A 25,199-nucleotide genomic window follows, 5' to 3' on the forward strand; every position below is an offset into this window, starting at 1 on the left:
TGTGGGGAGTGGAAGGAGGTGGGGTAGGTAGGGGCAGGGTAAGTTGTGGGGAGTGGAAGGAGGTGGGGTAGGTTGGGGCAGGGTAAGTTGTGGGGAGTGGGAGGAGGTGGGGTAGGTAGGTTGGGGGCAGGGTAAGTTGTGGGGAGGGCATTGGAGGGGGTAGGGTAGATGCAGGGATTTAGAGGTGGTAGGTTCAGGGTAAAATATTAATTCCCTCATTTAGAATTTAAAGTCAAGGGCACATGTGCATGAGACCTGAAATACCAAGTGGGCAGGAGGAACCTCAGCATTTCCCATGCCAGCTGCGTGCCTGGGGCTGGGCCTCACATGCCATCTTAATAATACTCCAGCCCTGGGCAGTAGTGACTGAAAGTTACCTCCATCGGAGGACTCTTTTTTTTGCCGAGGGTGACATGAATTTGGTGGATCTCAAATCATTTCACAGCATGGAAAGCAACCATGTCACAACTGGCTTTAAGTGGGTGCCCCAGTCAGTCAAGAGTCCAAACATCACAGAGTCTGAACTGTTACCTCTGACAGAATCTCCAGGGGAGCACAGTGGCTGTTGGCAGGGGGCAGATGAAGCTTTGGATAGAGTGGGCTGCAGTAGGTTTTGGTCAATTCACTTTAAAGAGAGAATGAGCCCCAAACACACCATAAACCTTTTATGAATTTTCTTTTCATCCAGTCCCTAAAGCTGTTTGTAAGACTATGCCCCCGGCAGTATACCCTCTGGCTGGTGATAGCTTTGAGAGTTTGGAGAGTAACTGAGCTCTTACATCTGTGTGGTGTGAATAGAGAAGTTACAAGTTCTGTTTTTGGTGCAAAGGCCACTTCAGTCTTACAGCATATTATTTCCTCTGCCGGCATTTGGCATTGGTTAGAAAGGCCAGGGAGTAGAAACAGTATTCCATGTGCCAATGCTAAAGAAAATTAAACAGTTCAGGATTTTAACATCATTTATTATGTGCCAGTATGACTGGCAAATGTGGGCAGAGTTGCTCAGTACACAGAAGGGCTTAGGGCAATGGTTCTCAACCAGGGGCATGTGTACCCCTGGGGGTACGCAGAGATCTTCCATGGGGTACATCAACTCATTTAGATATTTGCCTCGTTTTACAACAGGCTACATAAAAAGGACTAGTGAAGTCAGTACAAACTAAAATTTCATACAGACAGTGACTTGTTTTATATTGCTCTATATACTAGACACTGAGATACAAGTACGATATTTATATTCCAATTGAATATTTTGTAATATATGGTAAAAATGAGAAAGTAAGCAATTTTTCAGCAATAGTGTGCAGTGACACTTTTGTATTTTTGTGTCTGATTTTGTAAGCAAGTAGTTTTTAAGTGAGGTGAAACTTGGGGTATTTAAGACAAATCAGATTCCTGAAAGGAGTAGAGTAGTCTTGAAAAGTTGAGCGCCACTAGCTTAGGGTAACTAGTATTACTTTGCCCTAATATTTGTTTCTTGCCTCTTTCTTAGCTGGCTGTGGGTTTTCTCTCACCGAGGATGGTGTCCCAAAAGGTAGAGAAGGGTTCAGTGGGATGCTTTTATTTAGCACACAGACCACATGCTTGACCTTTTACAGTCTAAGGCTATGGCCACACTATCCCGGGCAGCAATCAATCCAGCGGGGATCGATTTATCGCATCTAGTCTAGATAGGATAAATCGACCCCTGAGCGCTCTCCCGTTGACTCCTGTACTCCAGCACTGCGAGAGGTGCAGGCAGAGTTGACAGGGGAGCTGTGAAGACACCACGGTAAGTCGATCTAAGTACGTCGACTTCAGCTACGTTATTCTCGTAGCTGAAGTTGCATAACTTAGATTGATCACCCCCTCCTAGTGTAGACCAGGGCTAAGTAGACAAGACAATATTATTCTGATAAAATGACCAGAAGATGGATTGAACATAAAACTATACCAACTGTTTTATTGATTGTAATAATAATACCTAGCTTTTATATAATGCTTTTCTTCAGTGGATCTCAAAGTGCTTTCCAAAGGATGTCAGTATCATTTCCCCCATTTTACAGGTAGGGAAACTGAGAACCTGAGAACTGTAATACCACTATTTTATATGGCTAGTACAATGGCATAATGCATGCAATGTTGTATTTCATATCTGAAAGAGTCCTGTGAAGTAGTGATAGTGTCTTCATAACAAATACCCTAGAACAGGGGTTCTCAAACTGGGGGTCGTGATCCCTCAGGGGGTCGTGAGGTTATTACATGGGGGGGTCGTGAGTTGTCAGCCTCCACTCCAAACCCCGCTTTGCCTCCAGCATTTATAATGGTGTTAAATATATAAAAAAGTGTTTTTAATTTATAAGGGGGGGGGGTCGCACACAGAGGATTGCTATGTAAAAGGGGTCACCAGTACAAAAGTTTGAGAACCACTGCTCTAGAGCATCGACATTAAGCCCTATGTGCATTCTGAGCTAAAACTTCATGAATATGCTTGTTTGCCCTAATATAATTTCTTCTCTCACTGGTATGTTCACTTTTTCCAGGAAGGGGGGATAGGATTAAAACTAACTAAAGTTATATGTGGAATTCCTAAAGGTACCTGTGAAATTGAAATCTCATTTGGAATCTTATACAAAGATCAAAGTAATTTGTGCTGTTGGGAACTTATTTTTCTTTCTTCAGTATCCGATCTGGATTGATTTGATAGAAGGTATTTACAAATGTGCGTATAGATAAATATTTTGCTTGAATGTGTGCATCTAATTCCAGTTTATTCCTTCTGCAGCCTTCTAAACCTAGTGTAACATTTCAATGGCTACCCAGATGACTGATGGTCATCGACGGTTCCTGCAGGTGCTGATGTCCCATGGAATAATGGAAGGGTCGGTGGCTAGAACATTACACAGGGACTGCTGTGAAATCCATAAAGGTTAGTCTCATTTCCTGAGAAAAACAATAGTGTAGTGAATGAGAGAACAGAGTAAAATTGGGTTTTCTATTGCACCCATCATATTCTGGGTATCCCAAAGTGCTTTCCAGAGCTACCAGTTAGGTAACATGTTGACTTTGTAGGCAAATTGTGTCCTCAGCAGTAGTACACACCTAGCCTTACCAAGACCTCTTTTACTCAGGAAAACGTTGGTCAGATCATTGAGGTTATTGCTGACGCTGACCCATTTAAAACTGGGATCTCTCTCGTTTTCCTTGTCTCTAATCCAGGACTTCAGGACTCTACATCAGCACCAGAGGTTCACTTGCACAGATCTGATTTCAGGAGTGGGGCCTAAATATACAAGCAAAACTGACTACATACAGAGTAACAGCTGAATGAAAAGGAGATTTTCTTTTATTTCTTTGAACTACAGTAGTCAGGGTGTTACGTAGGCAGAAATATTTCAGAGAAGTGTGCTTTTTAAATGGGGAACTGAGTAGATCCTTCCCACATGAAGTAACATGTCACTAGTTCCAGATTGCAGTGTTAAATCTGACTAACAGATGTGCAGTTTACAAACAGCTACATTCCTGGCTAGCATATACCCTATAGAAAGTTATGTTAAAATAATGTTAATAGTGTAAACAGCACAAATAAAAACAAAGAAATTAAGGGTTAAACCAATTTAAACCTCACCAAAAAACATGTAAAAGGCTTTTACAAAAATAGTGTCTTTAGAATTGCATATTTAAAACTTTATTCATATTTGCAATTGACAGTTTTAAAGTAATGCCTTTTTGGCAGTGTTAAATTTGCCACTTCATCCTTTCTTGGGGATATTATATAACATATTTGCCTGCGCGGGAAAAGTATCTCTCAAGGCTAAATCCTTCACCAAATTTAACTACATATTCACTAGTCCCTGTAGACTCAGTAGTGAACTCTGTACATTGTAAAACAGGAATTTTGGTTTTGTGCTTTCAGTTTCATTTGAAGTTCTTTTTAAGGCTTTAATGGTATAGGAATGTGTAATCAATTTTGTTATGATGTTTCAGAGAGATCTGCTTACTATCTGTATTATACCTTCACTAATTTTGAAAATGTGGTGGACAAACTGAAATTAAGCTGAAATGAGTAACATTTTTAGTTAATTAGTAATTTTTAGCAGTAGGTGATACAATCTGATAAAACAAAGTGAAAACTAAATTGTTGCTTACAAAACAAAAACTGAAAGCATCAAAGGTCACAAGACCTTCATCTTTCACATATTTGCAAACAAAACTAATTGGCAAATAATTAGTACAAAGCTATCTACAGGCTCAGGTCTGTAGATGCTTCTGAACCTGAGTAGCTTTACCAACTGATGCTACTCCTTACATGAGTAAAGTGTTTGTAGGACTGGGCACTAAGGCAGCTTCTGAAAGTTATTAAAATAAGACAGTTTTGGATAGAAAAAAGTTAAGTGACTAAGAAAAAAACCTAGTCCTCTGGCTCGAGAGGAGCCAGCTGAGTTGGTTCAGGCACCTGATAAGGATGCCCATGGAAACTTCCATTGGAACTCTACTGGGTATGTTCCACTGGGCGGAGTCCCCGAGGCCGACCCAGGACACGCTGGAGGGATTATATCTCCCACCTGGCATGGGAATGCTGGGGAATCCCCCAGGAGGAGCTGGAACCTGTTGTGGAGGAAAAGAAGGTCTGGCTCTCCCTATTTTCCATGCTGCTGCTGTTGCGATCCTCACCAGGAAAAGCGGCATAAAGGAAAAAGATGAGGAGGAGGATATTGGAATCCAGATACTTCTAGAATATTAGCTGACTTAAATCATGGCTCAGATTAAGCTGGTATGTGGTAGTACAGCATACCAATGCCTCTCTTAAGATACTTTCTTGTTCTTCAGAATCTCAGATTTAATGGGAAAAAGTAACTCTCTAGCTGTTATGACTGCAAAGAAAACCTTAACACTGTGAACTGAATATAACCAATGCAGAAATAGCTACACGAGTCTGCAGAGAGCCTGGAACAATAGCTCAGAGGGTGAACTACTTCTTTCATTTCAATGAGCGGTGTGGGTTTGTCTACACGGAGGAGACATTGTAGAATTAGCTAGGGTATGACTTTTAAAGCACGCTAACACCCCATGGGGAACAGGAGTACTTGTGGCACCTTAGAGACTAACAAATTTGTTAGTCTCTAAGATGCCACAAGTACTCCTGTTCTTTTTGCGGATACAGACTAACACGCCTGCTACTCTGAATCCCATGAGGAGGTATTCTGCACTAAGGGTGCTATTTTGTGGTTTAACTTAATCCACTTCCAAATTAAAATCTATTCCAGTCTGTTTCCCCATGTAGGCAAGCCATAACTCAGATGCCCAATGAGAGTTTAATTGTCACCATTGTTAACTATTCCATTCCTCATGTGAGAAAGGAGAAGAAGAGATCACAGAACTGCTCAATCTACTGTGAACTACATTTAATTTTTTAGCACCATTGGTGGGGTGGCGTTTGGGAGATACCACTACTTATTTTTGTTCCTTAATCAGAATGAGCCTAGCAAAGCCAGTGGGCATATTCAAACCCCTCTGAAGAAGCTCAGAGAGCAGGAACAATCCTATTTTAAACATTTGTGCAATCTCCCATGAGCAGTATCATATTGTGGTGACTAACATGAGTAAAACATGGGAGAGTACCACTGCTTCCCCTATACCCCCTCAAATTCAAAACTGGCTTAATTTTTTTCCTGAAAACACACAAGTCATTGTGCCTTGTTTGATAAAGATATGTATTGTAATTAGGAGAGATGTCCTGAACCAGAGGTCTGGATCAGAGCAACATTGAACATTACAGCAAACTTTACAGCTTGGTCCCAAGTTCTGGTCTTTCCAGTAGAGATAAGAAAGTGTCATTACCACTATACAGGAGACTTCATCTGGAATATTGTGTGCAATTCTGGTCTCCTTTGTTCAAGAAAGATGGATTCAAACTGGAACAGGTGCAGAGAAGGGCTAATAGGATGATCAGAGGAATGGAGAATCTACCTTATGAGAGGAGACTTAAGGAATTTGGCTTGTTTAGCCTAACATAACAAAGGCTGAGGGGAGATATGATTGCTCTCTATAAATACATCAGAGGGATAAATAACTCTTCTCCCTCCCTGGCATTTAAGTTAAGCGCCAATGTTGGCACACATGCATATAAACGTATAGGGTAACTTGGAGTATATAGAATATCAGGGTTGGAAGGGACCTCAGGAGGTCATCTAGTCCAACCCCCTGCTCAAAGCAGGGCCAATCCCCAAATGGCCCCCTCAAGGATTGAACTCACAACCCTGGGTTTAGCAGGCCACTGCTCAAACCACTGAGCTATCCCTCCTCCCCAAAGCTCAGTGGTTTGAGCATTGGCCTGCTAAGCCCAGGGTTGTGAGTTCAATCCTTGAGGGGGCCATTTGGGGATTGGCCCTGCTTTGAGCAGGGGGTTGGACTAGATGACCTCCTGAGGTCCCTTCCAACCCTGATAGTCTATGGATATAAACTGGCCATCAACAAGTTTAGTCTTGAAATTAAATGAAGGTTTCTAACCATCAGGGGAGTGAAGTTCTGGAACAGCCTTCCATGGGGAGCCAGGGGGGCAAAAAAATCTAACTAGTTTCACAATGGAACTGCATAAGTTTATGGAGGGAATGGTATGAGATTGCTTACAATGGCAAGTGGCCCATCTGTGACTGATAGTAGCAAGTATCCCCAATGGCTGGAGATGGGACATTAGATGGGGAGAGTTCTGAGTTACTACAGTGAATTCTTTCCCATGTGTCTGGCTGGTGGTCTTGACAACATGTTTGGGGGTCTAACTGATGGCCATATTTGGGGATCAGGAATGAATTTCCCCCCAGTCATATTGTCAGAGGCCCTGGGGTTTCCACCTTCCTCTGCAGCATGGAGCATGAGTCACTTGCTGGTTTGAACAAGAGTAAATGGTAGATTCTCCATAACTTGAAGTCTTTAAATCAAGATTGGCAGTTACTGAAGTCCTCAAGAGGTTATGGGACTATTAGAGGAGTGGGTATGTGAGGTTTTATGGCCTGCAATGTGCAGAAGGTCACACTAGAAGGCAGATCACTATGGTACCTTCTGGCCTTAAAGTCTATTTCTAGGCCAGTGAGCTACAGTGTAGTAAAAGTTAGTTAAATAATTTATCAGAAAGGGTCATCTGTTGGGAAGATTTCCTGAAAACAGAGTAGCACACCATAAAACTCCCACCTTCTAAGTACAGTGTATTCAGTGTATATATATATATACAGCCTGTGTGGGATGCAAAAAGGTTGTGAAATTACTCAGATGTGTGGGAGTTTTCAAATGTTATAACCACAATAAATACTCTACCTTAAAGGCCATGTGCCAAGTCAGGAGATTTTGTGGACAAAAGGCTCCTGAACTTGACTCATTGAATAGAACATGATTTTACTTTCTTTACATTCATTTCTTGAGCAAGCACAGCAATGTGTCAGAGCGTTGCTTCCAAGGGCAAATACATCCTGCTCTTCCTTGTTTTCTAACAGCCTCTAAATAGATCCAGTCAGTATATGATTTATTGTAGCATTACTGATGTGTACTAAACTCGGAAGTGTAGCATTTAATGTAGTTCTTCAAAGTTCTCTATATTCCTGGATATGGACTTCTTTATTGAAGCAGTGTGTCCAGATGCACTATCATTAAAGTGTAGTAGCATAATATCCTTGTGATCACATCAAATTTAACATGCTATAGAATTAGCATAATTCAATTCAATTACGCTAAAGGGTTAACCTCCCACGTCTGTATCACCAGATGGTTGAATTCCAAGTGCTAGGACATTAGAGTGTGAAATTGGTTTTAAGCGTAAGAGGACACAAAAACAGCCCCTTTCAAATTATTAGGAACCAAGTTGCAATGGGGTTCTACTCACCATAGGTGCCCCTTGTGGCTGGGTCTGGAATTAGCTTTCACCTGGTTTTGCTCCCTCTTCCATCAGTTGCTCACAGTGTGACCTCTCTCTCTCCCAATGACTCAGGGCACTTCCTCTTCATCACCTAGCCCTCTGGCCCAGTCAGTGTATAGTACTCCCCCTTCTTCAATAAAGTTCCACTAGACAAGCTGTCCATATGCTATCTTAGGCAGTCTTCTATTCCAAGAATAGGTCCAGTGCCATTTTCACAGTGGCTGGTAAGGGAACCTAGGTCTACCCACTACTTCAAGTACCAGATCCTATGACTAGCAACCTAGGTCTGCTCAATCACAGACCTGTTGCTGTTTCCCTGGGCTCCATCCTACCCCATCTTTTTATCTCCTGGCTTATCTTTGGGTTTATCACTGGAGCATGCTGTGCACCCCATGGCTACCTCACCCTTCCCAGCCTCTCTAGTTCAGGATAGGATTCTAGGGCTTACTCTCCCCCTGGATTTCCTCCTTGTCCCTGGACAATTGCCTTTCCATCTAGGCAGTGACGGCACAGCCGTTTACTGCTCTCACTTCCTGGCTCTATACTCCTAGCCCTGTTTCTCCAACAGGTGAGGTTCATCTGTAAGTGGCGCTTATCAAGCCCTGGCCTCCCTCCAGGTGCAGCATATACGGTTAACCCAGTTAAGGCTTGTGTGGGGCAAATACTCCATCACAGTTGTGCAATAGCTGACCTATGGAACACCATAGCTAGATGAAGTGATCACATTCCTTTCTAATGTTTGTCACGCTCACTTTTTCCATCATATTTCAAATTATTTTGTAAGCTTTTGGGGGTAGGGAGCATCTTTTTGTATGTATGTACAACACTTCTCTTAGTGGGGCTGAGATCCTGATTGGGCCTTAGATCACTACCATGAATCAATAACACCAGAAGTGCTTTTATAGTATCTTCATCAGTAGGATTGGAACACATGAGAGAGAGTGCTCCACATGTCTAGTGATGTATCTCTGGACTCACTTCCAGCACCCGTCACAGTGGTGCTCAGAATGACTGACTATTTTAAAACTTCAGTTAAAACACAGATATGCAGGATTGTTCAGGATAGAATTGTTTGATGTCCGATTCTGTTAAAATGCCGTTTGCTGATTAAGCTGTGGTGTAAGTCTCCCCAGTGGATAAAACACATTATAGCAAACCTGAGAGAGCAAGGCAAACATGACTCAAGCTGTGCTCCTACTATCCCTGTGATGTCTTCAGCAGTTTGTGGGGGAAGCTTTTGTCACTCCTGGTCACCTCTGTAATACCCGCTCCTCTTTCTAAAAATCCAAAGACCAGTATTTGCATTGCCATCGTGTGATAGAGCCTAGCATGACCCCTTCTAAAGGTGCTTGCGTTGGTAGGAGACTGGGGGGAATGGCATTCTTTTCTGCAAAGAACTGTGATCCTCCCACCTGCTGTTTCCTCATTTTGGGCTGGGGTATTTTAAGCCAGTGGCTCTCAACTTTTCCAGACTACTGTACCCCTTTCAGGAGTCTGATTTGTCTTGTGTACCCCAAGTTTCATCTCACTTAAAAACTACTTGCAGACATAAAAATACAAAAGTGTCACAGAACACTGTTACTGAAAAATTGCTTACTTTCTCATTTTTACTATATAACTATAAAATAAATCAATTGGGATATAAATATTACATTTCAGTGTAAATTATGCAGAGCAGTATAAACAAGTCATTGTCTGTATGATATTTTAGTTTGTATTGACTTTGCTAGTGCTTTTTATGTAGCCTGTTGTAAAACTAGGCAAATCTCTAGATGAGTTGATGTACCCCCAAGGGTACGCGTACCCCTGCTTGAGAACCACTATTTTAACCTACCCTTGACCACACTTGCGTCTTCAACTACTGCCCCATTTCTGTTTAATTTCTAAGTTCGTTAAGTGCACTGACTACAATCACAGTTTGGTGTTCCTCTCCAATTCCATCCTAGACATTCCCCAATCAAGCTTCCACTCCTTGCACTCCACTGAAACCTCTCTTGCCAAAGTCTCTAATGACCTCTTCTTAGCCACTGCTTAGAACCAGTACTGCATCCTCATTTTCCTTGATTTGTTAGCTGCCTTTGACAGCAGGGATTTGGAGCAATCAAATTTTTCAATTGCTCCACTCCGGCTCTGCTCCAGCTCCGGGCACAAACCTACTGCTCTGCGCTCCAGCTCCGGGCTCCGCTCCAAAGCCCTGTTTGACAGTGTTGACCATGCTCTTCTTGAAATCACGTCCTTTCTTGGCTTCCATGCCTCTGTCCTCTCCTGGTTCTCCTACTACGTCTTTAATCTCCCCTTCAGAATGTTCTTCGGAGGATCCTTCTTGTCCTCCCTTCACCTTTGTGTGGGTGTTCCACAAGGCTCTGTTCTTTGTTCCCTACCCTTCTCCTTCTACACCTTATTTCTAGGTAATCTTATCCACAAATACAAATTCAATAACCATCTCTACGCTAATGACACACAGATCTACCTCTTTACTCCAGACCTGTCTCCTTCTGTCCAAACTAAAATTTCATCCTGGCTCTCTGACATCTCCTTGTGAACATTTAACATTTAAGCTAAAATTGGCTAAAACAGAGCTGCTTTTCTCCCTCCTCTGCAAATCTAGCTGCCTCCTTTCTTGATCACTGTGGACAATACAGTCATCCTGCCTGTAACTCAGGCCCATAACTTGGCTGTTGTCTTTGACTTGGAAATCTCTCTAGATCCTCACCTCTAGGCTTTGTCTAAATCATATCTATTCTTTATGCATCACATCTCAAAGATATGGCCTTTCTTATCCATCCACGCAGCTAAAACTCTTGGCCAAGCTCTCATCACCCCGTCTCTGGATTCCTGCGACATCCCTCTTTCTAGCCTTGACAAATTAAATCTTGCCCTACTCATATCCATTACAAATGCTGCTGTAAAGATCACTTTCCTAGGCCATTGCTTTGACCATGTCGCCCCTCTCTTTGCATCCCTCTACTGTTTCCCCCTTCTCTCTCACATCAAACATAAGGTGCTTGTCCTCACTTTCTAGGCCCTTTGTGGTCTAACCTCCCCAACTATCATCTCCAATTTGCTATTCCTGATTTTGACCCTCGCCTCTGATCAGCCCCTGGTGGCAGCCTCCCATCGCCCACTTACTAGGTTTTCTTGCAAGCGCCTTTGTGCTTTTTTTCCCATGCTGCCCCTCACGCTTGGGAGGAACTCCCCATAAACATCTGTAAAACTAACTCATTATCCTCCTTCAAAACTCTCCTTTGCCATGATGCCTACAAAAACAGATAATAATTAATCTGCTGGTGTAGGACTATCATGCTGACCAATATTGTCTCAATGTTTCTTTGCATGCCCTGTCTGTATCCATATGTCAAGTCTTGTCTTATCCTTAGATTGTAAGCTCTTTTTGGGGGCAGGACTGTCTTTTTTGTTCTGTTTGTGCAGCACCTAGCACAATGGGGTCCTGGCCCATGAGTGGGGCCCGTAGGCAGAATAGTAACACTATTCTGTATCACTGAGCTAGCAGTCACTCATTCATTTCTCCCTGCCTTCTCTCATACCAGCAAGCACCTTTCTTCTCCAGTCTTTCTGTGCTTCCTTAATAACTGGGGGGCACAGACATCAGGGCAGCTTTCATCTTCTTTAATTGCTAAAGCTAGAAAGACCCTGTTTCTCCCTGCCCCTTGAAAAGCACATCTTTCTCTATAATACTATTAGTATCCTCTTGGTTATGGACTGAATAATGAGGTTTACACTCTTCTCCCTCCATCCCAGGATTGTTAACCCAGCAGACCTGCATATTCTTTGCTTTAAAGTATTTGAATTTGACATGTTCTCAAAATAAATTTGCAGAATTGGTACATACTGCTGACTCCCTCTTTATCTTTCTGAGATTTGGCCAGTCATGAGGATTTTCTCTGTTAGACTCATTAAGCTGTGAAGAAAACTGAAAGGTCAGAGTCTTTACTTCCCCTTTTCTCCCCTCACACTTGGGGAGGCAAATTCATGTTGCATTTCAAGCCAATGGCAAGTGCTAATAAGCAGCCATCCTGTGTAATGTTTGTATAATTCATTATGAAAAGTAACTGTGTAGACTGAGTTAGTTATGTTTGATATAAAAATGACTTCAATAAAATACACATACACATATGAAGGGCCCTTGATAAGAGAGGAGAGAAGGGATTAGAGAAAATTGCTCCTTTTCCCTATTTGATGTTCAAAAGGAAATGTCTTAGCTTAAAGAAAGACTAATGTAAATTATACTACAAGTGTTTTATCTAACCAGATATGGTGGCTAGGGCTCAGAAGGAATTACCCAAGAGCAGCAGTGTTCCTCTACAGCCCCACATTTCTTAAGCACCACAAATTTTGTGCTTTTTTGTGGTGAGATCTACAGTATCATTCAAGAAATTATATATGAGAAAGAGGAGTTTCAGATCATCAGCTTCAGGAGCATTTTGCAGAACTTCATCTTGTGCTTCTGTGTGGGGCCCAGTGTGTTAATTATACTAAAACCTTGTCTGCCAAACTCAGCTAGAGTTTTGTAGGATTTTTTTTATCTGTGGTGGAATTTGCATATACCTATCTGTTTGAAGAGAACATTGTGCTACAATGATGATGTCTTACTTTACAATGCCCAAAAGTGTGCTAGGCTCCTCATAAGTGCAAATAAAAATACATAGCTAGTTCTTCCCTGAAGAACTATCTAATTTTAGACATGACACAAGGAAAGGTGTCACAACAGTAGGAACATGCTGAGGAAGCACAGGGTTTTCAGCAATGAGATTATGCACTAACTCAGGGCTTGTCTATAAGGGGAAATAGCCCAGAATCCACAGTAGCTATTCTGCCCAAGTCCCCCTTTATTCTGCATTAGAGTGCCTTTGTGTGGTTCTGCATAATGCACTTTGACTCAGTTCTCATAGATGTTGGGGCAGAAGGAGTCTGAAGGAGGGGTCTGAAAGAGGAGGGTTTAGTGGCCTCGTGGACAGTTGTCCCTCCAAGTCATGCTGGTACCCATCACTGGTTGTGGGAGCCTCCTTCCTGCCATTCCAAGCAGTTTGCATATCAGTGATATGCTGCTGTATAGGGAGCATTTTATTTTCAAAGCAAACTTTTATCTATAGATTCCTGGAGTTTAAGGCCAGACAGGATCATTGTGATAATCTATTTTGGTGTCCTATGTAACACAGGCTACCCAGTGATTCTTGCTTTGAGCCCGATGTTTTGAGGTTGAACTAGAGAATATTATAGAAAGACATTCATCCCGTTTTGATTTAAAATCAATCCAATTGTTAATTACCCACACTTAAAAAATCTGTTTTAGTTCCACTTTTAATGGTGATTGAATAGATGTATGTTCTCTCTTAGTCAATGCTGAACCATCAGCATAGCATGGTAGTACGTGGGTGGCATTTTTAGGTTCATTGTAAGCCCAAAGTCCTGGTCGCTCGTGATCAGTAAAATGGCATTGCACTTTTATAAGTGTGTTAATCCTGTTATTCTGGCCTGATTCCAACCTGAGTATTTCTATTTTCCCTCCCTAAATTCCTTCTGCAGTTGGATACCTTCTTCTTTTTCTAAACTGTTGTGTGGTGTTGCTGTGCCCTGTTATAAGCAACAGTGTTTTGGATGGAAATCTGCACTGGAGATCTGTGTGTAATGTGTTTGGGGGAACTGTATACATATAGGTTATCATTTATTACTAATAATGAAAAATAGGATACACATCCTAAGGATTAACAGCTAATGGTGAAGTCTGGTCAGAAGTCAAACACAGTTTAGATTGTAAGCTCTTTGAGGCAAGGACTATCTCTTAGGCACTGTACAAACACTGAATATCACCATGGGGGTGGAGTACGGGGGATGGGACCTATTCTTCGTTGGTCCCTAGGCACCACCATAATGAACATGATACATTTAAAAAACAAAACAAAATCAAAGCCAAATACCCAGTCCTCCTCAAAAATCCCAGCCAACCAAACAAAAACACAGACTTGTTCTGGTCTCTTTGCATGTGTGAATGCTGAACCTGAAAAACACAGGAAAGCTAATGAAAAAGATGTTCTCAAGTATAACCCTGTAAATCAGTCAATATGGTAAATGCAGTTGCAACCTGTGAAATTTTAAGTCTTCTTAATGTGAAGTGCACCTAACATAATACAATTCTGTCAGACTTACAAGCAGCTCTGGTTTTTCTTGTAGGTGCTTTTTTTTGGTTTTATTTTTTTACATGTAATAATTACATGATTTGGCAAGATTTCCAAGTGTGATAGGGTGCTTTTCATAGAAGTTTTTTTTTTAAAGTTTGTATTTGAGGAATAATTAGCTGAAATGGAGAAATTAAGCATTTCTCAATGACACTCACCTTTAGTTAGCCTGCTGTGAAATCAAAACTGAGCACCACGGATTTAAAATCCAAAGTAATCTTATAGTTTCATGGTTCATTCTGATTTTTGTTTAATGCTAAACCCTAAAAAATTATGAACATTGAAGATTATGGTATAGGTGTCATTTTTCTTAGCGTGGTTGTACTCTGAAAAGTGAATATTACATCGTTTCTCAATGACTTTTGCATTAAATCCGTTCGGAGTCAAAGTGTAAAGATGCAAGGTGCTGTTTTTACATTGTCACTTTTCAGAGTAGAACTTCACTTTTCTCTCCTTTGTAATTGACATCTGCATAGGTGGAGATTAAGTACACAAAATAGTGTAATATACCATATGCTTAGATGTCAAGTAAGATGTGTAAATAAAGGGCCTGTCACATTTCTTAAAGTCCTTACTAACATTTTTTATATAGTCTTTTGTCCTAAATAAGGGATCCCTAGGTTTGTATCTGCCCTTGTATGTATTCTGAAACTTACTAGGAAGCTATGGTTTCTCTGACCAATCCTGTGGTAAAAACTCTCTGGTCTTTATCTCTGTCATTATTTTGCTATTACTTTCCTTGTCTAAAAGAGGGGATGAATATTCAGCCCAGTGTCTGAGTCAGAATGATCATTAACCAAAAGGCAAAGCAGCATTTAGTTTGCTTTATACTCACAATCCCTAGGAGAGGCACAGAGACCTCCAGTACAGATACAGTCCTTAGTTCCAGAGCGGACCTCCAGCTTGTGTTCTGGCCAGGGGTCTGTTGATCTGGTTTATTATTAAGAGTTGGTCTCAGACTTAAAATAAAATCAGATTGTTTACAGTGTTCCATTTAGTTACTACTCTGCTGGTCTGTCAACTGCCCTTGAACTTAAATAATTCCTGCCAAAGCAAATGCTCCAATATGCGTCCTATGCTTGTAGATAATGAGCTTGCTTCTAATGCTGCCACATGTTATTGTCCATGTGCATATCTACTGTTCAGGGCTGGGACTCATTTATTTACAGAGAGGATAAAGAACACTAGTTGGTTCTAGCATATGCTTTGTTTTCTATGCTATGAACGATTTTGCTTTATCTATTAGCCATGTCTTGGAACAGCATTTTCCTCCCTTTCTCCTCAACTGAAAGCACAATAAATAGCTACATCTCTGATATGGCATTAGTTGAGACTGTGTTCTACACCTTAAAGAAAGAGACAATGTATTATTGTTACAGAAAGATCATCCACAATCATTTTTTGGTAAACTGCAACTTTTTACCAAACTGATGTAGTTTAAAAAAAAATGTAAAAAACCCAACTGGGCTGGAAACTGGTTATAGTTTGACATCTTGGAATAAAAGGGTGTCTTGGCTTACATACAGATCTTACACCAACCTGGACTGTGTGATGCCACAAGGCATCCTTTGATACCTCCAGAAGACCGCAGTTATCAGTATAAATAACGTATTTCCCAGAGCACCCATTATTTCTAGCTATTTTACAAAGAGAAAAGAGGGCATGATCCCTTCTCCAAGGATTTTACAATCTACAGACAGATAGATGATAGAGGAAAGTATACAGCCTATGAGAAGAGTGATAAAGGTAGTGAGTAAATGGCCACATCTTGATAATATAAGATTAATCCTATCAAATTTTTCGCTCAGACCTGCCAGTGTACGTCAGTACAAAAATAATATATGATCAATTTCTGCCCTTTCAGTTAGATTGTGTATTATGGATAGAACGCATTCCAATACAAGTCATGTAGCACAGAGGAAGGTTATGAGTTTTGCTACAGCTACTTCCAGTATCTTTGGCACAGATACAGATGTAATAAACTGTATATTAAATGTTACAAAGTAGCAGCTGTGTTAGTCTGTATCCGCAAAAAGAACAGGAGTACTTGTGGCACCTTAGAGACTAACAAATTTATTTCAGCATAAGCTTTCGTGGGCTACAGCCCACTTCTTCGGATGCATAGAGTGGAACACACAGACAGAAGATATTTATACCTACAGAGAACATGAACAGGTGGAAGTACGCATACCAACTGTAAGAGGCCAATCAATTGAGATGAGCTATCAGTAGCAGAAGAAAAAACTTTGAAGTGATAATCGAGATGACCCATAGAAGGTGTGAGGAGAACTTAACATGGGGGAAAAAAAAATTCAATTAGTGTAATGACCCAACCATTTCCAGTCTCTGTTTAGGCCTAAGTTAATTGTGTCTGATTTGCATATTAATTCGAGTTCAGCAGTCTCTCTTTGGAGTCTGTTTTTGAAGTTTTTTTTTTTTGCAAAACTGACACCTTCAAGTCTGTCACTGAGTGATTAGAGAGGTTGAAGTGTTCTCCCACTGGTTTTTGAATGTTCTAACTCCTGTTCTTTTTGTGTATATTAAATGGATTTTTGAAACAGGGAGCTGGAATAGGAGCTTACGCCATCCACTCCATGCATCAACCTGGTATTGCAGTGCTTCCAGGAATGGTGCACCTCCCATCTGGGAGAATGTTCTGGTTAAAAGAAAGTGGAAAAAAAATTGTTGTGTTACTGTCTTGTTTCTAATGTTAATATATTTCTCATTTATTTTGGGTTAGTTATTTGTATTTTGTTTTTAGTTGAGGTGCTTGGGGGAGGGTGGGCTGCTTTTCTTAATTTTACTTTACTGTTGTTTATAGGCCATTTAAGTGGCTCTTTTCTTAGTCTATTATATGTAGGTGCCCCCACTGCTCTCATTAGTGTACCTTCTAAAAGTGTGGTATTTGGATCAGTAGTTCATCTGTGTCCCCACAGAAGAGAATTTTTCCATCCCTTTCTCCTTGAGAAAATGTCACTGTTTTAGCTTAGGGAGTAGTCTCTGTAAATGTTTTCCCCAGACTAGGAATAGTTTATAGGAGCAGAAGAGAAGGAAGGTTTGAAATACTTTCCTCATGGATTGTATTTTCTAAAAGGACAACCTACCCTAAATTCTCAATTGCTGAGGGGCAGTTGCTACATTTGCTTTCCACAACCAACTCTCTATATAACTTTTCATGAGTGATGTATCCGAATACTTTGGATGCTAATATCTAAACTGTATTCTTAAATTTGTTCACCTAAATTTGGGTTATTGCTGATTATGCAATATCTTATGACTTTAAAAACAAACTTTGTATTTGTGGATAATCTAAGCACCATACGCAGATATACAGACACTCTTTTCTTAAACTGTGTACTATATAATTTTTTAACATTAGCTTTAATAAAAATTTGTAAATAGTTTAAGTGTGGCACCCTTTATTTCTCCCTACACCACCACCAGTAAGTGTGCAAACTAATTTGACAGATGTTAAAATTATCGAGCACAGCATTTGATTTCCCTCCATGGGGAGAGGATCTGCTAGTGCAAGCAGACTTTCATCTAAAATTCAAATGGTGTAGTTGTTGCCCAAAAGAATATTCCTCTAGTGACCACGCCTTCAGAGCTCTCCTTAAGACTCACCTCTGCCATGACACCACCTTATCATGGTCAGGCAAATTAATAATGCAAACACATTCTTATTTTACTCTTACCTGGTTCTTCCTCGTTTGTCAGTTTCACCCACCTTTGGAGTCCTGTCATAAACCTAGATTGTGAGTTCGCCGGGGCAGGGACTGCCTTTGTATTACACAGTTGTACAGTACTTAGCACAATGGGTCTAGAGCCCTGGCTGAGGCCTCCAGGTGCTCCTGTAATACAGATAATATCTCTTGTAACTGAGACAGGCGCACAGGACAAAGTACATGCCAGCTAAATGTACAAGACATGTTCAAAACTCTGCCTGGGTGTCTCAAACTTTGTTGCCCAAGACTGGGTTTTCAGTAGTGTGAGATTGGCTGTCTGACTAGCTAACCATCTTTTTTTTTTTTTTAATTTCCAGTCTACTATGCTCATGATAAATTGGATGACTTCATCAACGTTGTTAACATCCATCTACAGCCTTTCTTTATGCAGATCCGGAAGGGAATGTCTGAAGATGATGGGAGAACATATTACGCATTGGTAAGTGTGTGATATGCTGCCACCTCCTGGATTTAATTCTAACTACTAGTAACGCTAACCAATGTCACATTTCAAAGATGCAGCAGCAGGGGGGAGTCATCTCTATACTTAACATAAAGTTAATCGTCATGTGTAACATATCAACAGGGCCGGCTCTGGCTTTTTTGCCGCCCTAGGAGAGCCCGGCTGCGGCTCTCCGCTCTCCCCGACCGACCGGAGCGCCGGGGGGAGGGCGGCGAGCCCGACCGAGGCCACTCTCCCCGACTGGCCGGGACCCCGCTGCACTGCCCCTCTCCAGGCGCTGCCCCAAGCACATGCTTGGTGGGCTGGTGCCTGGAGCAGGCCTGCATATCAATGAAAAGTGCACATTCCTCCTAAGACTTTTAGACTGGTAAGCTCATTCGGGCAGGGACTGTATTTTTGCCAGTGCTTAACAAATATAGCTACTATTTCTCTTTGGGCTCCAAATGCCATCCTTGAGTGTGAGGTACCAATAGAAGTACTGAAACAAAGGACTATAATAGCAATGTTATTTAGAACAAATATTCAGAATCTTATGAATGAGGATGTGTCTGCCAGCACGCTTCTCACACTTAGTGATGTCTTGTGTTGGCTGGACTCCTTCAGTTTTATGCTGACAGCTGCTCTAGAATCTACATGATCTACATATAGAACAGGGAAGTGTGAGGATAAACTGTTCACGTGATAGACACGAGGGAATGGAACATGGTAGCAAGGACTGTAGTAGTGTCTTATTTAGCATAAATATTAAGAGGTGGTGCTGCAATAAGATTTTTTTTTTTTTTTTAAAGGAACTTTTTTTTCTCTATCTGTAACTTCATCTGGAAAGCTCTCAAATCTCCCCAACATGGGTTTTTTGCACCTGCTAATCAAAAATTCATCCAATAGAAAGGATTTGCTAGGAAATGATTTCCCTGGAATTTCTGGATTGTAAATGTCAGTGAGAGATAGAACAGTGTCTGCCGATTTCACAGGTCTGGGAATCATGTGCCCTGTGCAACCTTGACCAATGCCTTTAGCTCCTGGTTCCCATTTTCCCCATGTGTAAAATAGGGCTAATAATACATAATGGTAGAAGGTGCAAGAGCAATACAAAGTATTGTTGTTTTTAATAATCAAGTAGTGTCACCTATTAACCATAGTAAATTACTATTTGCTATTAGGTATTTTCATGATTTTTTGAATGCTGTTCTATTGTATCCCTTTCATCTCAACTTACCTCAGAATCTAAACCTTTATCTGAAGTACTGGCTTAGTATAAGTGAAAAATTCAGTCTCATCTTAGTCTCCATTTGCGCACAATGTGGAGTGTTTGCTCAGGAGAGGCCCAGGACCGGAATACAGGCGGTGCTACAAGGGCAGGATTGAGGTGTTTTTGTTAATAAAAGGTTTTGTCTCAAGAAAGAATGTTCCCCTTCATGCTATTGCAACAAGTGACCTTTATGTTATTTTAAAATAATACATGCTTTGTTCTGGCTGGAAGTACAAAGGTAGTTTTAATTCAATAATTATGTTATTTTATAGGTGAATCTGGCAGAAACTGAAATATCTAAGATGGCATCTGACTATACAGAAAATGAGTTAGAATTGTTCAGAAAAACTGTAAGTACTGTATGTCATCTCATTACTCAGCAAATCAGTCTGCTGGGGGAATGGCTCCTCTTTAAAATAAAAGGAATAGTCTGTGAAATCTGCTTGAAGAATAAGCTACCGTATTGCTTTAGTTTATCATTTTTAGTTGTACCACAAATCAATTGAAAAAATAGAAGTGTGGCATAAATCTTTTCCCTCTTGGGGATAAAGTAGTGTTAAATCGAAATCAATAATGAGAAAGTGCTTCTCAGAGCAAGACTTGGCAGACCTGCTTTTAGTTTAATAATCATATTTCTGCAGCAGTACTGTCCCAGAATTCCCAGCAATGACTGGGTAATTCTGTCTGGGAATAGAAGGTTTCAGGATTCCTTTAATATACAGTAGATTTTGACATAAATAACCTAGTACTTGGATTTGAAGATTGTGATAAAGTGGATTGTGTATTGTTGGTTTAGTCGATGAATCCTATGCATTGATAGCACTTGACAATGCCGCCTAAGACGACAGGCAGACAGCTCTCGAACAGTTTTCAAAGCTCCAGACTCCTTCACTGGGTCCATATGCAGTGTCCTGCTTCATGTGAACCAATGTCGTCATCACTAGCATTTCCCATGATAAGAATTCAGTATCTTGCTTTTTGTTGGTTTCTTGTTATAATGTTGTTCGGTTCTGTTCGTAAAGAGTATAGTGAGTTTCTGTGATCGCTCGGAGACTGTGTATGTTTTGGGCCTACCGGAGCTAAAAATACATCTGTTCTTTATGGACTGCAAGGGCAATGTGTTGCTTGCCTAGAAGAAAATCCTCACTTGCCTCAATGTGAAGTTTGTCTTCATCTACACTGACAGCTTTCAGAAATACTTACATTGTTGGTCTAAGACTGGAGCAGCTTCATTGATGAGATCAACAGTGTAGACCAGGGCATAGGTTACTACCACTCTCCTCTAGAGTTGTGCTGAGCAGATACAGTGTGCTGAAAGTGCATGTGTCCTGCCTTCACTAGCACTCCAAGATTTGTTGCCATCACAGATTTTGCACTGAAGCTAAACTAAAGATGATAGAATTTCTGAAAACTGGCAGTACCAATTCAGCCTAAGAATGTCAAGTACATTTACTTGTGCACATGAATCCAGTTGGAACAGATACCTTCCTGATGGATTAAGATCTTTCATCAAGGAAGCATGGATCTCAGGCCAAGTCAAGACACAGATTCCTCCCTGGTGTGGAGGATGCATCATATATTCATCATCATTGCAGTGTATTAAAGGGGCTTCAACATTGCTGCCTGCAAGCCACCATCTTGCAGTTTGAGTTGAGGAATTGTCTCCCCTGTGGCAGGTTAACACTGCCAACAGCCTCTTAATTGGTTGTTTCCTGAACTATTTGCATTATATGTTGCATTTTATAGTATATTTAAGCTAGGTGCTGAAAAAAACCTCCACATTGCCATTAACTCAGGACTGGGGCTAGCCAATTGTATGTTTTTTCTCATCAGATATTTTTCTTTCTGCAGATGGATGTGATCATCATATCAGAAAGTGGCTTTGCATCTTCCACAAATATTTTAAACCTGGCTGACCAACTTAAAACAAAGAAAATGAAGAAAAAGGAAGCAGAGCAAGTGCTGCAGAATTTGGTGCAGGAGAAGTGGCTCTCTGAAGTAATTGCTTTATCTTGTAGAGAGAGTGGGCATTGTAGTAGCTTTGACTGTTCTTTCTTACTGCTCTGACAGCCAAAAGTGCAGCTTTACTCCAAAGAGTGACTTGTAAAAATGGTATTGGGTGAGCCAATTTTTATTTTCTCAATGATTCCATATAAAATGTACTAAGTTTACATGTCTTTGCATCTGGCTGTTCTGTAAGCTTACCCTAGGAGTTGACTCGGACAGAGCTCTTTTCTTCTCGTGTATCATCACTAGTAGCAAAGGTTCTGCAAGCCAAACAATACAGTTACATGTAGGATCTCATGCAAGGCAGCAAAGTTCCATAGGTGTAACTGAGAAAAATGCCGAAACACTCCCATAGTCTCTATGCTTGGGACACTCTGAACACTTGCAGCTCTCCTTTAAATACTGAATTAGGGAAGTGGTTGTGCCACTGCTGGTGTTAGCCCCACCAGAGAAGAGCTGGAGTGATAGTTCCACCCCTCATGTTGGCAAGCAGAGGTGACCATGTCCGTAAGTGCTGTTGCCGTGCTCACCCTCTGCTCTTGGAGGTGTTTCCCCTTGAATCTGTACACCGTCCTCTGCCACGGGTTCCCTTGATCTGGGGGAGACTTTCAAAAATGTAAAGGACAGGTAGGTGCCCTATTCCTACTGAAGGTCAGGAGACAACTCCCATTTGTGCCTTTGAAAATCTCTTCCTTTATTACATGTGTTAAGAAATGGTGCCAGATTTTCTTTCATGATATTTCTCAGTAATCTAGGTATTTTAGAGCTGTGCCAAAGAGAAGTCCAGTTGCAAAGGCATATGTTGTTACACGGAACCCTACATTTTGTTAAGAATAATCTCTTTTACCTCTGAGGTCTTGGATGGAGGATGGGCGAATGCTTGCAGGGACCTTTAGCTTCCATGGTATGCATATTTATTAAAGATAAGGGAGCTTTTTCCTGCTGTTTTATGCTAATTAGGTGCAGTGCTTTGAGTGGAATTTGGATATTGTCTTTGTATTAGTCAGTGATTGGGCTCTGCCGGATGCTGAAAAGAAATGAATGTCAAGCTTTGCTTTTGCTAAAAGGTAGAGAGCGAGGTCAGAAAAAGGTCAAGAGTGAATTGTAAGAAACAATATTATAGTCTTACAGTTGGTGGTGTTGTTCCCTTAGCGAGATGGGGAGTACACGTTGCACACTCGCTGCATAATGGAGATGGAGCAATACATCCTCAGCAACTACCAAGACTTGGTGAGGAAATGTAACATCTGTCACAGCCTCGCCATCCAGGTAACAAATTGGGCTGGGCTTCCTCAGTAGGTGTCTGCTGTTGAGAAACACTCATGCATGATGGTAGCTAAAGTATGTGATATTTTTCTTTCTGAGCATTTGTTCTATGTTCAGACTGCTGTTGTAACCTGGCAATGGAGTCCACAGTACACAAAATACCTATTCTGACCCATTCTGTTGCTGCTTGCTGTCACTGGAAAAACATATATGAACTTGGAGAAAGTGAGCTCAGCCAGTGAGAACCCTGGATCTATCATGTTGGCTCCTATCCCAGTCAGCTGAGCTGGGGGTGAATCTTTCCCATTTTTACATGTGCATAACCGTTGTTAGCTATTCTAAGCCACTGGGCTCAGCACATGGTGATTTCCCTGTCTGGCATGTCCATCTTCACTCTTGGTGGTGGCCGCAGAGCTCTAGAATAAGTCCACAAACTGCATTGAGGAGCTGGGCAGTGGCACCCCCACAAGCGCCCACTCTTGTCCCCCTAATAAGAGGCTGGAACCAGAGCGCCTCTTCTCAGCTGTCAATCCCATTACTCATTCCCTGCCTCCTGCGGCTACTTCTCTTCTCCCAGTCTTCCCCAACAGGCACGCTGTTCTGACACTCCTTTTCCCACCCACCTGTCTCAACACCCTTTGGCTCCCAAGCTTTCTTGCTATGATTCTTTCCATCACCCCAACAAATGTCCGTTTCCCAGCTCCCAAGTACGTATTTCCCTGTAACCTATACCAGCCTCTGTTTACAAGGATCCTCCAGCTGGCAATGAAGTAAAATTCTCTCAAGTTAATGCTCTTACTTTGGGTCAGTAAGGCAGACTCTTTCCAAAGATGACATGCTTTGTAGCACTGAGAGGGAGACCAGAAATGCTTTCTGTTAACAGTAACATTTCTCATTTCAGAGTCAAGTATGTGAAACCTGTGGAATTGGAATGCACTTGCCTTGTGCTGGAAAATATTTCAAAGCTCAGACGGAACCACACTGTCCCCACTGCAATGAGTTTTGGCCACATGAGATTCCAGGTAGCAAGCAACCCATTTTAAAACTCTTGTATAATAATACCTCTGTATGGACTGAGATACATCTCTACCCCGATCTAACACGACCCTATATAACACGAATTCGGATATAACGTGGTAAAGCAGTGCTCCGGGGGGGAGAGGGGGGACAGGGCTGCGCACTCCGGTGGATCAAAGCAAGTTCGATATAACACGGTTTCACCTATAACGCGGTAAGATTTTTTTTGGCTCCCAAGGACAGCGTTATATTGGGGTAGAGATGTATTTAATGGTGATACTTAAGTTACTGTAGTCATGATGAGGTGACAGTGGATTGAACTTCCTTACTTACTGGAAACTTCAACTATTTCAGCTGGTGGATCTTTCTTTGGTAATTTTGTGCACCTATTACTGTCAGGTTTGTGCCTTTACTCCCGGAGTCCTAGACCCTCTCTGCTACCAGCAGTGTTTTGAGTGAAAAAAAAAAAAATGTGGAAATGTTCAGTTGCTTTTAAGCAGAAGTTTCTCATAATTCCTGAAATGGAACATTTCTAATGGAAGTCACAAGTAAATAGGAGTTTACACATTTTTAGCCATTTAGAGAGAATTTGGAGCTCATGAAAGTGTATTGTCACAGTAACAACACACACCAGTATTTGTTCACTAACATTGCATTGTTTCTTAACACAGAGATAAATCGGCCAGATTCCCAGTTGCCTTCAAGTGCCCCAAGGGAGAGGAGAAGAACCTCATCTTCAGGAACAAGGCGGCGTTAGAAAGACCAGCTTCAGTTAGAGCGGCCATTTTCTTTCACTGTCTTAAAGATTAGCCCAATTGCAGTTTACTTCGTTAGTGTAAAATGTGTCATTCTGAAAGTAGGAATGCCTAGGGAACAAAGTCAACTTTCTTTTTATGGTTTGTTTTTACTTAGCTAAAATCTTGCTCGAAGTTTGAAAATAAAACTGTTCTGACCTTGGCCTCCCTGCTCAAAGGTCTTGCTTCGTTCCAGCACTGTTAAGAAGGTCAGCATAGCTGTAGTGGAGGCTGTCATGGTATGTGTACATACCTACCATTATTGCCAAAGGGGGGGTGGGGCATTACACCTGTGTAGGAATGGGAGATTTGACTGCTGCTGCCTCGGCTGTGTAAGCTGATCCACATAGACAGACCTTTATACCATGCCCAGTCCTGTTAAATTAAATGGGGTCCTGCCCAGGTGCAGGGATCCATCTGCACAGGTCTGAACGTGCAACTGGGACAGGAGAGCTCAGTGCTGGGGAGTTTGTGCAAATCCTCCAAAAATAAAACTTTTTAAAAGAGACAAGACCTATTTTGACTCCCATTTTAAAACTGTTATAAAATCCATAAAATCAATGAGGTTTGTCAACCATTCTGTCATCCTGGTTGAATTC

At 41.4% G+C, this 25,199-nt stretch overlaps 2 protein-coding genes and 1 pseudogene across 2 annotated transcripts in view; 2 read left to right on the plus strand and 1 right to left on the minus strand.

Annotated features, from left to right (window-relative positions):
• Positions 1–14,933, minus strand: part of IL4R (interleukin 4 receptor) — a 45,500-nt gene extending 30,567 nt beyond the window's left edge. Inside the window, exon 1 of the mRNA XM_034783653.1 lies at positions 14,915–14,933. The gene's annotated coding sequence lies outside the window, so the exon portion shown is untranslated. The remainder of the gene's footprint in view (positions 1–14,914) is intronic.
• NSMCE1 (NSE1 homolog, SMC5-SMC6 complex component) lies at positions 181–25,108 on the plus strand. The gene is made up of 9 exons (XM_034783658.1): positions 181–606; positions 1,493–1,534; positions 2,765–2,908; positions 18,122–18,243; positions 19,789–19,866; positions 21,368–21,514; positions 22,676–22,792; positions 23,691–23,811; positions 24,478–25,108. Exons 3-9 carry the CDS (start codon positions 2,791–2,793, stop codon positions 24,561–24,563), a joined length of 789 nt encoding a protein of 262 aa, XP_034639549.1. The 5' UTR covers positions 181–606; positions 1,493–1,534; positions 2,765–2,790; the 3' UTR covers positions 24,564–25,108.
• LOC117884560 lies at positions 16,598–16,720 on the plus strand (annotated as a pseudogene).
• Positions 25,109–25,199: the final 91 nt, after the last annotated feature.

The sequence above is a fragment of the Trachemys scripta genome, chromosome 10, assembly GCF_013100865.1.
Source record: "Trachemys scripta elegans isolate TJP31775 chromosome 10, CAS_Tse_1.0, whole genome shotgun sequence".
Classification (NCBI taxonomy): Eukaryota; Metazoa; Chordata; order Testudines; family Emydidae; genus Trachemys; species Trachemys scripta.

What these genes read in the sequence shown, in the direction of transcription:
- NSMCE1 (XM_034783658.1), top strand. Translation starts at nt 2,791, where the DNA reads ATGGCTACCCAGATGACTGATGGTCATCGACGGTTCCTGCAGGTGCTG. An exon ending in GGAGAACATATTACGCATTG is followed by an intron (nt 18,244 to 19,788) that starts GTAAGTGTGTGA and finishes GTTATTTTATAG; the next exon opens with GTGAATCTGGCAGAAACTGA. An exon ending in AGGAGAAGTGGCTCTCTGAA is followed by an intron (nt 21,515 to 22,675) that starts GTAATTGCTTTA and finishes TTGTTCCCTTAG; the next exon opens with CGAGATGGGGAGTACACGTT.